At 47.1% G+C, this 14157-nt stretch overlaps 1 protein-coding gene across 4 annotated transcripts in view; it reads left to right on the top strand.

Moving 5' to 3' along the window:
• The first annotated feature begins 639 nt into the window (after window positions 1–639).
• LMNB1 (lamin B1) overlaps window positions 640–14157 on the top strand; it is a 62025-nt gene continuing 48507 nt past the window's right edge. Inside the window, exon 1 of one of the 4 annotated variants that reach the window (XM_032156541.2) lies at window positions 640–1672. In XM_032156541.2, coding sequence (XP_032012432.1) covers window positions 1314–1672 — 359 coding nt within the window. In that variant the 5' untranslated portion in view covers window positions 640–1313. Of the gene's footprint in view, window positions 1673–2205; window positions 2225–3500; window positions 3518–12240; window positions 12262–14157 lie in introns of those variants that run through there. The other 3 variants (XM_058440551.1, XM_058440552.1, XM_058440553.1) reach the window with 3 other exon arrangements.

Genomic DNA, 14157 nt, shown 5'->3' with positions numbered 1-14157 from the left:
CATCTTAAATTGTCACAAGTTCAGATTTTTATGCATCTGATTTTAACGGAGTATGAAACAGCTTGCTCTCGTATTTACTTACCGTCATATGTTAATCGTTTCATTTCTGAGCTGTTTTTCGATACTACAAATCCTTAAATTAAGAAACAAACGGATTAGCAACTGCCCATTAACACTGGTAGCAAATGATTTAAAATCAGGGTTGCTGGTTTTTGTGTGATAATCTGTCGGCTTCAAGACGCACAGATCTCAATTTCATGGAAAGAAGTTGCCTGATACAGATTTCCACCGGAGAGAAAAATAAAGGCTGGTACTTGGAACCTGCAAGCCGTGCATTTGGAACCTCGGACTCAAGTGCCTATTACGTAATTCCACAGCGTCTCGGCCTCCAGGCCGTTTCCCGAGCCCTCCAGCGGGGCAGGCGATAAGGTTACCACGCCCGCGGTGGCCAGGGACACTTTTGAGTTTCGCGTGTGGCTTTTACGGACGTTTATATTTGAATTTCCCTGAACCGCCGAGTGTGGGCGGTGGCGCAGATCCGCCCCGGAAACCTCCGGGCTCCTTCCCGCCTTTCGCAGGCCCGGCCCCTCCAAGGGGTCCCCGCGGGGCGGCGGGAGGGCCCGGAGGGCGCTGGGCCCAGAACCGCGCGGGTGGGCAGTCGCAAGCGTCCTTCCTTACCTCCCTGAGTCCGGTCGCGGAACCGCCCAGCCGGGCGTGCCGAGCGGACGGTTGCGCGAGGGCCAGATTTTAAATTTACAGGTCCGGCCCCCGAACCGCCGAAGCGCGCTGCCTGCTCCCCATTGGCCCATGGCGGTCACGTGGAGGCGCCGGGGCGCGCCGGCCATGTTGGGGAGTGCGGCGCCGCGGCCCGCGCCACCTCCGCCCCCCGCGGCTTGCCTCCAGCCCGCCCCTCCCGGCCCTCCTCCCCCCGCCCGCCGCTCCGTGCAGCCTGAGAGGAAACAAAGTGCTGCGAGCAGGAGACGGCGGCGGCGCGGACCCTGCTTGGCCTCCAGTCACCCTCGTCTTGCATTTTCCCGCGTGCGTGTGTGAGTGGGTGTGTGTGTTTTCTTACAAAGGGCATTTCGCGATCGATCGATTGATTCGTAGTTCCCTCCCCGCGCCTTTGCCCTTTGTGCTGTAATCGAGCTCCCTCCCGCCATCCCAGGTGCTTCTCCGTTCCTCTAAACGCCAGCGTCTGGACGTGAGCGCAGGTCGCCGGTTTGTGCCTTCGGTCCCCGCTTCGCCCCCTGCCGTCCCCTCCTTGTCACGGTCCCGCTCGCGGCCTCGCCGCCCCGCTGTCTCCGCCGCCCGCCATGGCGACTGCGACCCCCGTGCCGCCGCGGATGGGCAGCCGCGCTGGCGGCCCCACCACGCCGCTGAGCCCCACGCGGCTGTCGCGGCTCCAGGAGAAGGAGGAGCTGCGCGAGCTCAATGACCGGCTGGCGGTGTACATCGACAAGGTGCGCAGCCTAGAGACGGAGAACAGCGCGCTGCAGCTGCAGGTGACGGAGCGCGAGGAGGTGCGCGGCCGCGAGCTCACCGGCCTCAAGGCGCTCTACGAGACCGAGCTGGCCGACGCGCGACGAGCGCTCGACGACACGGCCCGCGAGCGCGCCAAGCTGCAGATCGAGCTGGGCAAGTGCAAGGCGGAACACGACCAGCTGCTCCTCAAGTGAGTGCTAGCTGGCGGCCGCGTTAGCGCCAAGGAGGGGCGGGGGCGCAACCGCGGCGGCCAGCTCACCGGGTTCTGCCGTGGGGAGGGAGCAGAGGCCAGGATGCACGCGTCCTTCTGAAGGAACAGGGTCTCGGGCTCCGGAAAGGAGAAAGAATCTAGAGTTCATAGCGAGGCAGGCAGGGGTCGCGGAGGGGGCTCGAGCGATGGGGGGCCGTGATGCCCATTTCTAGGTTTTGGATACCCGCTGAGACGTGATAAGTACGCGCCTGGGACTGCCAAGAAGGAGCTCCCGCTTTCGCACCTCGAACCCAGGGAGCCGGCGCGGAGAGGCGGCCGGGCAGGCCCCAGGTTCGGGGATCTGGAGCGCGAGCACGCGCTCGCGTGCGCGCCCCAGTTTCCGGCCGGCGCGAGACAAAGCGTCTAGCGGATTTGCAGTGCCGGGATGGCCGGCCAGGGAGGACTGGTAGCCCGCCTCTAGAATGAATGAGCTTCGCGCGGGCAGAGAGAGGAAGGGGAGGGACTTTCCCGGAGCATCCGCGTCTCCTGGGGGTGGGTCCCGCTTTGGCGCGCTCAGTCTTGGCCCTGTGACATTTTGCGAAGATTCTACGCCTGCTTTGGGCGGGGGGGAGAGAGGCGGGGCTTGATCTGCGCGCCTCTAGCCCGCCCCGGGCAAGTTAGGTTTGCTAGCTGGTTTGCTTTCTCTGGGGAAAGGTGTCCTGTCTCAGCGGGGATGGTGCGGGCCCTCGGGTGGTTCTGCGGAGGGAAGGAAAGCTGGGTTTGTGCATGTCACGGCCACTGTTATTAAGAGTTGCGATTCGCCTACCCCTCAGGCAGCGGCCCCCTCTCCCCAGCGTTTGCCTCCTCATAGTATAGTCAGGCTTTCGGGTAGGGACCGTGCTTAGTACCCCTTAGTCGGCCACTGTGCAGATAGTAGACCAGGGCAGATGACAGGGTGCTGTGTAAATGCTGAGTGTTTGAGCGAAGAAGAGTTTGTAATTATTCACCTAAGCGAGTGTGAGTTTTCATTCCAGTGCACAAGGATACACTCGCAGACGTTTGCTGGCCTTATTTTGACTTTCTGATAAGCAAAATGGCCTGTCATCAGTAGGCAGCAAGTGTTGATGTCATGCTTTAGAGATTCGCAAAATTTGGGTTTGGAATTCATGGTCGTCATTAGCACTGCCAGCTGAAATTTCTGGAGGTACCTTATTCTCTCACCTTGACACCCTTTGTCCCTGGATGTCTTTCTGTCTGTATCTGTGTTAATGTCCCTGTCCGAAGTCTCTGTGATTTTGTGTATTTTTACTTATCCCTCCTATCATATATTTTCGGTTCATAAAAAAGCATGTGCACGTGGTAAGAATTAGTATAGACTGATTTGTAGCGAAAAACGGTAACTGCACTACCCCTTTCTGGAGGCAATCACTTTATCCCTTTTTGTTCTTATTTCTTTGGATATTTAGTTATACAACTCGAAAATAATACTAAGCTTATATTTCCGTTTCTTGGATTTACTAAGCCTTGGCTTTATCTTTTGAAATGAGCGGTCAGTTCACTCACCTTATTATTTCTGTGTTCCTCCAAATTTTTTGCCACTGAATTCCTTCAAATCTTAGATATCGTTGCTTGTAAGACTTGCCATTATTATGTGTACCACTAAGAAGATAAGAACATCAGGACCAACTGTAGGATCCATCCTGTTGGACCCATCATGATTTCATAGATATTAAAATGTCACACAGGGCCGGTCGTGGTGGCTCACGCCTGTAATCCCAGCACTTTGGTTGGCGAGGTGAGCGGATCACTTGAGGTCAGGAGTTCGAGACCAGCCTGACCAATATGGTGAAACCCAGTCTCTACTAAAAATACAAAAATTGGCCGGAAGCGGGGGCTCACGCCTGTAATCCCAGCACTTTGGGAGGCCGAGGCCATCCTGGCTAACACGGTGAAACCCCGTCTCTACTAAAAATACAAAAAATTATCCAGGCCTGGTGGCACGCATCAGTAATCTCAGCTACTCGGGAGGCTGAGGCAGGAGAATCGCTTGAACCCAGGAGGCAGATGTTGCAGTGAGCTGAGATTGCGCCATTGCACCCCAGCCTGGCGACAGAGTGAGACCCCGTCTCAAAAAAAAAAGAAAAAAAATCCGGGCGTGGTGGTGGGCGTCTGTAATCCCAGCTACTGGGGAGGCTGAGGCAGGAGAATCGCTTGATATCCAGGAGGCAGAGGCTGCAGTGAGCCAGATGGTCCACTGCACTCCAGCCTGGGTGACAGAGTGAGACTCCGTCTAAAAAAAAAAATTCACAGAGATAATTGTTGTGTACCAGTCACCGTTCTATGTTAGAGGATATGAAGATTTTTTTAAAAAATGAATTACTGTTCTTTGTTGCTGAGAGTGTAGTGGGGGAGCTATATCCCAGCAAGCAAAGAAAGATTGTCTTTTGTCTGATGTGAAGCATTTTGATGCTGGCGCTTTTGTAATCTTTCCAGGAGTTATCCACAGAAGGTTTTTCACACAGTAACAAGGCTGCCACCTGGCTGACAGTAGTTGTAAATGTATCGATTCTAAAATGCATACTGGTTTCAGCGGGGTTAACAAATGAGAATAATGTGTATTAGAATCAATGAAATAATGTATGTGATACAATTTAGGTAATAGCAGATGCTAAGGGAATAAAAATAAAGCAGAGTGAAGGGTTAGTGTGATTAAGGAAGGCCTGTCTGAGGGGTTGACAGTACCTATTCTCTGAGGGTTTGTAGTGTTCTGGGATTATATTTTTCTTAAGTCTGTGCTACTGTATGTATATTCCTATTGCCAGGATTAGATGTACTCTTCTTTTTCCCCCAACATACCATCATTTGCTCAAAACATGGCACATTTTAGTTTGCTCCTTATTTGAATTTATGACTTTTTTTATATGCATGTATTCCTCAATAGCCTTTCATTTTTCTTGTTGATTACGAAAAATTTGCCCTCAGTGTGTTTGCAGACTTTTTGAAGATATTTAATCATAATATCTGTCACATGAATCTACTTTCTTCCCTACAGTTCTCTTTGCTTAAGGTATGCTGTGTACTGATGTCCTGTAACTTATTTAAGACAGCTTCCTGGCCAGGCGTGGTGGCTCACACCTGTAGAACACTTTGAGAGGCCTAGGCAGGTGGATCACCTGAAGTCAGGAGTTTGAGACTAGTCTGGCCAACATGGCGAGACCTTGTCTCTACTAAAAATACACAAATTAGCCAGGTGTGGTGGTGGACACCTGCAATCCCAGTTACTCTGGAGGCTGAGGCAGGAGGCATCGCTTGAACCGGGGAGGTGGAGGTTGCAGTGAGCTGAGATCACACCACTGCACTCCACCCTGGGTGTATTTTCCTTTTGCTTGGTTTCTTCATATTTTGTTGAAGAACATCCTTAAGTAATTTATACAGAAAGGATGGCAGGAGGTAAACTTTCTGAGTCCTGTATGTCTGAAAATAGCTTTGTCTCATGCTTGATTGGCTGTTGGGCTAGGTATAGAATACTAGGTTAACATTTTTCCAAAACTTGGAAAGTATTATTTTGCCCTGTTGTCTTCTGGCATCCAGGGTTGTTAATGTGTTTCTTTCTTTTCTTTTTTTTTTTTTCTTTGAGATGGAGTTTGGCTCACTGCAACCTCCGCCTCCCAGGTTCAAGCGATGCTTTGACCCAGCCTCCCAAGTAGCTGGGATTACAGGTGTGCACCACCATACCCGGCTAATTTTGTATTTTTAGTAGAAACGGGGTTTCACCGTGTTGGCGAGGCTGGTCTCGAACTCCTGACCTCAGGTGACCCACCCACCTCAGCCTCCCAAGGTGCTGGGATTATAGACGTGAGCCACCATGGCTGGCCTATATTTAATTTTTTATTTGGAACCAGAGTGTTTGTAATTAAGTATAATCATCATTTAGGTAGATTTAGATTAAGAAAACAGCTTTCAGAGAATTATAGATTCCAGGTTACTTAGTTTCTTTTTGGTTCCTCAGCACACAAGATACCTTAGAGGCAGAGCGTGGAAATGCTTGGTCTAAAGAGAATTTGGCAACAGTTGCCATGCAGGTGGTGTCTGAATCCATAGAAAACAGATCTCATATGTAAGGCACAGTTACTCTCATTCAGTCCAAAACTAATTATATTTTGCTGAAAGCTTTTTTGGGAGAACAGTTTCCAAGAATGATGATGAATGCCATCACTGAACACTTTAAACAAAAAATACAGAGAAATTGACTTGTTTCAGAATTTCACTATTAACTATATGGGAAAACTAGATATAACAGAAAGTTAAGTGTTTACATCAGTCTTCAATAACTAATTTTGTGGATTCAGACATTTATTTTCCTTCAGTGATACAGGTCCCCTATCTTTTCTGTAAAGTCCTGGGGGCCAGATGTGCTTTGGAAGTTAAAGCAATTCCAATTTAAGATGGTAATATGATGCACATAGTGGACATGACACCCCCAGTGGGGTTTGCAGATAGAGTTAGCACTCTATCATGAAACATTTCTGAGGGAAAGATACTGTCATGGCAAGTGGAGAAAGACAGATTGAAAATAGACCTTGTTTCAGGTCAGGTTTTGCCACTAAATGTGTTAATAAAAATTTTAGGTTTTCAAACTCTGGAAGTATAGATAAAAGATTGTGAATTTTTGTATTTATTTATTTTTTGACACAGAGTCTCGCTGTTTTGCCCAGGCTGGAGTGCAGTGACACAATCTCAGCTCACTGCAACCTCTGCCTCCTGAGTTCAAGCAATTCTTCTGTGTCAGCCTCCCAAGTAGCTGGGATTACAGGCACCCGCCACCACGCCCAGCTAATTTTTGTATCTTTAGTAGAGACTGGGTTTCACCATGTTGGCCAGGATGGTCTTGATCTCTTGACCTCGTGATCCATCCGCCTCTGCCTCCCAAAGTGCTGGGATTAGAGGCGTGATCCACTGTGCCTCATCAAAAACATGCTAATCTTCTTTAGGAGCATTTTCTTTGTACACAGGATGATTAATTGAAAAACAAAAACCTTTGGCAGGGCGTGTTGGCTCACGCCTGTTATCCCAGCACTTTGGGAGGCCGAGGCGGGCGGGTCACGAGGTCAGGAGTTTGAGACCAGCCTGACCAACACTGTGAAATCCCGTCTTTATAAAAATCCAAAAATCAGCCAGTCGTGGTGGCACACGCCTGTAATCCCAGCTACTCGGGAGGCTGAGGCAGGAGAATCTCTTGAATCCAGCAGGTGGAGTTTGTAGTGAGCCGAGATCGTACCACTGCACTCCAGCCTGGGCCACAGAGCGAGACTGTCTCAAAAACAAAAACAAACAAACAAAAAAACCACAAAAAACAAACCTTCATCATCTTGTGTATTACTATATCTTTTTTTAATGTACTGATTTTGCCCTGTTTGAAGCAGATTGACAGTATACACCCTGGCCTTGATATAAAAGTTGTCAAACTTTTATATTTTTATAACTCTTAAAATAGAAGAGTTCTAAAACTAGTTTTCTTTATAAGAGTTATAAAACTAGTTAAACTGCTTTTCATAGTTCTTTTATAACAGAGTTATGTTAAATGTTACTTTAATTTTCAAGGGAAGACTGGAAGGACCAAACCCCTAAAACTGATTTAAAATTGTAGGAAGCAGGTCCCAAGTAATTAAACTGTCATGACATTTCCTTCCCATGCTTTCAAAAGATGTTTGATAAAGCAAGATCTTTTGGAGTTGTTTATTTAACTTGGGGGATGAGACTAGGTAATATTTTGCATACCCAGATTCAAGGAAGTAAACAGGCAGAATGAAAGGTAAAGCACTATTAAAATATGGTGGGTCTTTTCTTTTTCGTGTCTTTATACAGTTGCTGGTTATATTTATTCGTTCATTTGTATAGATGGTGTCACCTCTATTATGTCTGAGTTAGAAATCTTCAGACATTTTTTTTATACCATTAGTGTAAGTCTCTTTCCTGTACAAATGTTGAGAATGAACCTCAGGTATCAGTTGAGTGATTTTTTTACAGTGTACCTCTTTGATAAGGAGATTGTGCTTTGGCTGTCATTTGAATTTTTTTTTTTTTTTTTTTTTTTTTTTTTTTTTTGAGACGGAGCTTTGCTCTCGTTGCGCAGGCTGGAGTACAGTGGCACGATCTCTGCTCACTGCAACCTCCGCCCCTCCAGGTTTAAGCAATTCTCTGCCTCAGCCCCCGGAGTAGCTGGGATTACAGGCATGTGCCACCACGCCCGGCTAATTTTTTGTATTTTTAGTAGAGATGGGGTTTCACCATCTTGCCCAGGCTAGTCTTGAGCTCCTGCCCTCGTGATCCACCCGCCTCGGCCTCCCAAAGTGCTGGAATTACAGGCGTGAGCCACCGTGCCTGGCTTGAATTTTTTTTTTTTTGAGACAGTCTCGCTCTGTCTCCCAGGCTAGAGTGCAGTGGCGCAATCTCGGCTCACTGCCAGCTCCGCCTCCCGGGTTCATGCCATTCTCCTGCCTCAGCCTCCAGAGTAGCTGGGACTACACGTGGCCCGAACCACGCCCAGCTAATTTTTTGTATTTTTAGTAGAGACAGGGTTTCACCATGTTAGCCAGGATGATCTCGATCTCCTGACCTTGTGATCCGCCCGCCTCGGCCTCCCAAAGTGCTGGGATTACAGGCATGAGCCACCGCGCCTGGCCTTTTTTTTTTTTTTTTTTTTGAGACAGAGTCTTGCTCTGTCACCCAGGCTGGAGTGCAGTGGCACGATCTCGGCCATTCTCCTGCCTCAGCCTCTCCGAGTAGCTGGGACTACAGGCGCCCGCTACCACGCCCGGCTAATTTTTTGTATTTTTAGTAGACATGGGGTTTCACCGTGGTCTCGATCTCCTGACCTCGTGATCCGCCCGCCTCGGCCTCCCAGAGTGCTGGCATTAGAAGCGTGAGCCACTGCCCGGCCGGCCCAAATTTTTAAAAATTAATTTTATTATTATTATTTTTGAGACGGAGTCTTGCTATGTCACCAGGCGGGAGTGCAGTGGCACAATCTTGGCTCACTGCAACTTCTGCCTCCCGGGTTCAAGCGATTCACCCGCCTCAGTCTCCCAAATATCTGGGATTACAGGTGCCCGCCACCATGCCTGGCTAATTTTTTTTTTTTTTTTGTATTTCTAGTAGAAACGGGGTTTCACCATGTTGGCCAGGATCATCTCGATCTCCTGACCTCGTGATCTGTCCGCCTTGGCCTCCCGAAGTGCTGGGGTTACAGGTGTGAGCCATGGTGCCCTGCCTAAAAATTAATTTTTTTTTTTATTAGACTGAGTTTCGCTCTGTCGCCAGGCTGGAGTGCAGTGGCACGATCTCAGCTCACTACAGCCTCCGCCTCCCGTGTTCAAGCAATTATCCTGCCTCAGCCACCTGATTAGCTGGGACTACAGGCACACGCCACCACGTCGGCTAATTTTTTTTTCTTTTTTTTTTTTGTATTTTAGTAGAGACGAGGTTTCACCAGGTTGCCCAGGCTTGTCTGGAACTCCTGAACTCAGGCAGTCTGCCCGTGTCAGCCTCCTAAAGCGCTAGGATTACAGGTGTGAGCCACGGCACCAGGTCAAAAATTAGATTTTTTATACAGGAAATGTATATTCATTGTAGAAAAGGAGAAAACACAAACACCAAGAAGAAAATTAAAAATCACCCTTAGGTTGGGGCTGGTGGCTCATGCTTGTAATCCCAGCACTTTGGGAGGCCGAGGTGTGCGGATCACCTGAGGTCAGGAGTTTGAGACCAGCCTGGCCAACATGGTGGAACCCAGTATCTACTAAAAATACAAAAATTAGCTGGGCGTGGTGGTGGGCGCCTGTAATCCTAGCTACTCAGGAGGCTGAGGCAGGAGAACTGCTTGAACCTGGGAGGCATAGGTTGCAGTGAGCTGAGATCGTGCCACTGCACTCCAGCCTGAGTGACAAAGCAAGACTCCCTTTGGGGGATGGGGGAAAAGATGCAGGAAAAAAAGAGCTGACATTTATTTTGTGCCAATTCTGTTTGCCAGGCATTACAGTAGATGCTTTACAGACGTTATCTTTTTTTTTTTTTTTTTTGATACAGAGTCTGGCTCTGTCGCCCAGGCTGGAGTGCTGGAGTGCAGTGGCGCGATCTCTGCTAACTGCAGGCTCCGTCTGTTGAGTTCACACCATTCTCCTGCCTCAGCCTCCTGAGTAGCTGGGACTACAGGTGCCCGCCACTACGCCTGGCTAATTTTTTGTATTTTTTAGTAGAGACGGGGTTTCACTGTTAGCCAGGATGGTCTCGATCTCCTGACCTCGTGATCCTCCTGCCTTGGCCTCCCAGAATGCTGGGATTACAGGCGTGAGCCACCGTGCCCGGCCAGACATTGTCTTTTAAGCTTATAACTGCTGATGAGTGAGGAAACTTCAGGCTCAGAGAGGTTAAGTATTTTGTCTGGTATTACTTAGCAGAGCAATGAAAGCTAGAAAGGATGGTAGCCTGACTTCTAGCATTGTGATAGGGTTTTCACATACATAACCTTATTTCATCCATACAACAATGTCCTACAGGTATTACTCTAGTTTACTGACGTGTAGCAGGCTTACAGAGCATCATTATCTGTGGTTGGTACTTGAAGTCTCAGATAGGATAGTTGATATTCAGATCCCTTTGGGTGCTACTTTTGGAAATGCTGCTAGTTGCATGTTTTTCACGTTGATAGTTTGTAGCCTTCAAGGGAGGTAATTTTGGATTTGTCAGAAGGGTAGTTGTCAGTAGTTGAAACAGCTGTTTGAAATACTGAGGGCTTCATTTGCTAAAGAAAGGTGAAGATGAATTACTGAAAGAGATCACTTTTATCTTTTTTCTCTTCTTAAAAAGCTACTTTCCAACTTTATTCCATGCCTTAATAATTTAAAAGAAATTAAAACCTCTAAATAAATCTTTAATACTCATGACAGTGTGTTCTTTCAGTCTTTATTCAGGACACATTTTTGTGGAACAGGTACTATATGCCAGGTCTTGAACCAGATGCTGGGAATAGAGAGATGGGATACTCAGTCCCCATTATCAAGTTACTTACAGTCTAGTGGGGAAGACAGAAAACCAACACTACAGGATTGTGATACTGTAAGTGCAGTATACTAATAAAATATATTAAGTGCTGTGATACCGGTATCCAGGTGTTGCTGTGGAGAAACAAGGACTGCTACCTAAGGCAGGCTAGGAGCCATGTGAAATTTTGAAAGACATCCCAGGGGAATCTGAGCTAAGCGTAGGGAGGTAAGTAGGGATTTGCTTCTAAATGGAAAGTGGAGAGTGAGTTGTCCTGAATGTCAAATAATTCATATAACTGGAGCCATATATATGTGCGTGTGTATGTATATATACATTTTATATGTATATGTTATATATAACATACACTTTATATATATGTGTATATGTTATATGTTATATATAAAGTATGTTACATATAACGTGTGTGTGTGTGTGTGTATTTATTTACTTTTTTTGAGATGGATTTTCACTCCTGTTGCCCGGGCTGGAGTGCAATGGTGTGGTCTCGGCTCATTGCAAGCTCCACCTCCCGGGTTCAAATGATTCTTCTGCCTCAGCCTCCCAAGTAGCTGGGATTACAGGCGCCTGCCACCACACCCGGCTAATTTTTGTTATTTTTAGTAGAGACAGGGTTTCAGTATGTTTGCCAGGCTGGTCATGAACTCCTGACCTCCAGCGATCCACCCACCTCAGCCTCCCAAAGTGCTGGGATTACAGGTGTGAGCCACTGCACTTGGCCTACTGGAGCCATATATATATTTAATACATGGGGTGGGGAAGGGGATTGTATTTTTAGTAATGAGTAGACCCAAGATTTTAAGGCAGAATTGTGACATGATCATTCTGGCTATGGTGTGGAGGGAAAAAAAAGAGGAGAGGTACAAACACTAGTAAGAACACTTGGGGAGTAACAAGGCAGCCCTTGAACTGAGGCAGGTGGAAGAAAGGAGAGAAGGTGGATTTAAGAGATACTGAACACAAGGGACTAGGGAGAAGAAAGAGTCCAGGGTGACTGCTTCCATGCTTGGGTGCCTGGGTAGACAATATTGCTCTTAACCGAAATTGGTGGGGAAGGAACAGGTTTGGAGGACCCTAAGTCAGTGAATTAGTGGTATTTGCCAGACTTTAGGTAGCAATGTTAGTTGGCAATTTGAAGTACTCAAGAGACATGGAAAGCATGTGCATATGAGGACTGGGTAAAGAAAGGAAAACCCACAATGGGGATGATAAATAATAGAGAGGTGAGGCCAGGCATGGTGGCTCATGTCTGTAATCCCAGCACTTTGGGAGGCTGAGTGTGTGGATCACTTGAGGCCAGGAGTTTGAGACCAGCCTGGGCAACATGGCGAAACCCCGTTTCTACTAAAAATATAAAAATTAGCCAGGCGTGGTTGCACATGCCTTTAATCTCAACTACTGTGGAGGCTGAGGCAGGAGAATCCCTTGAACCTGGGAGGCGGGGGTTGTAGTGGGCAGAGGTTGCAGTGAGCTGAGATTGCGCCTCTGCACTCCAGCCTGTGTGACAGAGGGACACTTCATCCTAAAAGGTGAGAAAAGAGAGGTGAGTCATGGAACAAGGGTTTTTTGTTTGATGAAGCCTAAAAAGTATCTGTTGTCATTGGTGTCTTTGGTGCCTTAGGTGATTGTTGACAGAGAGGAGAGCCTTTGGTTAATAGAGGAAACCACGGGCCATAATTAAGGGGAGAATGAGAGGAAAAAGATTATGAGTTTAGAACACTTGTTTAAGAATGTTGGCAGTGAAGGGAAGGAGACAAGGTTTTTTTTTTTTTTTTTTTTTTTTTTTTTTTTAAGACAAGGTCTTGTTCTGTTTCTGGTGCTGGATTGCAGTGGTGCATGGTTCACTATAACCTGGACCTCCCAGGCCCAAGTGATCCTCCCACCTCAGCTTCTGGAGTAGCTGGGACTATGGGCACACACCACCATGCCTGGATAATTTTTTGTGGGGAGAGGGTTTTGCCATGTTTCCCAGGCTGGTCTTGAACTTTGAGCTCAAGCAATCTGCTTGCCTCGGCCTCTCAAAGTGTTGGGATTACAGGTGTGAGCCACCATGTCTGGCGGGAGGGAGGCATTCTTAAGGGTCAATTTAAACGAGATTCTTACTCAGTGTTTATGTAACAAAACATTGGACAGGGGACCAGAACCCTTATCCCTCTAAGGTTGTGTACTAAAATGTGATCATTTCACCCCTTTTGGTTAAGACATTTTAGTAGCTTCTAGGGTGAAGACTAAGACCCTACTAATAGTAGGGTGACCATATAATTTAGCATCCAAATTGGGATACTTTTGTGTATGAAAGAGGGAGCTGTTAATAATTATGCAGTGACAGCTCGCATAAATGGAACTTGTCCTGGGCAATCTGGGACATATTTGCCCAGGTTATCCTACCTAAAAGTTCTTTCCCTACATGGGCTGGCCCCAGTCTGACCCTCCAGCTTCATCTCATACCACAGTTGAACGTGTTTACTCCTCTTTAGTCGTGAAATCCTTTATTCAGTCCCTTTTACTGTGCTCCTCTTAAAATAGGGACTTTGCATTTGGGGTTTCCTTTGGATTTTTTTTTTTTTTTTGAGAATGAGTCTTGCTGTGTCTTCTTGGCTGGAGTGCAGCGGTGTGACCTTGGCTCACTGCAACCTCCGCCTTCCAGGTTCAAGTGATTCTCCTGCCTCAACCTCTTGAGTAGCTGGGACTACAGGCACCTGCACTCTGCCCAGCTAATTTTTTTTTGTATTTTTAGTAGAGATGGGGTTTCACCGTGTTGACTGGGCTGGTCTTGAACTCCTGACCTCAAGTGATCCACCTGCCTTGGCCTCCCAAAATGCTGGGATTACAGGCATGAGCCATCACATCCGGCCTCCTTTGTCTGGATTTCTTTTATCATTGGATTACTTATCCCTCAGGTTTCCTCTCAGTTTTCATTTCTTTAGAAATGTCTTCCCTGACTTCCCTGATTCAGAGTTTTCTAATATGTATGTACCTTGGGAAAAAAACCAAAACCTATAACTTTCTAGCAGTGGTGTGTGTGTGTGTGTGTGTATACACATAATTTAAGGACTCAAAAGATTTCTCCAAGACTTCTCATGAGAAGGATTACTTTCAGCTATTTTCAGTGCTCCTTTGCTAGATGACAGTGCGACAGTGTTGACTTTGTGCTGTGGACAACAAGGAATTGAGCTCTTCTATTGTCTTCATAACACATTTCTCTTCTCCTTATCCTCCCGATAGTCATATATTACATTTTAGTTTAGATCAGTTTTTGGTATCTAAAGTATTGATTCAGTGTGTTCTGACACAGATACTTCTGTAACACCAATTAGCTTATATGTGACAGGTAAATAGAGAGATGATACTATTATAATTGGAAGTTTTATTGCATTATATGTGTGTTGTCCTAGTGAATCCTAGTAAAGGTGAGCCAGAATAGC

The sequence above is a fragment of the Hylobates moloch genome, unplaced genomic scaffold, assembly GCF_009828535.3.
Source record: "Hylobates moloch isolate HMO894 unplaced genomic scaffold, HMol_V3 SCAFFOLD_6, whole genome shotgun sequence".
Taxonomy (NCBI): domain Eukaryota; kingdom Metazoa; phylum Chordata; class Mammalia; order Primates; family Hylobatidae; genus Hylobates; species Hylobates moloch.
This window is presented reverse-complemented; position numbering and strand designations above follow the sequence as displayed.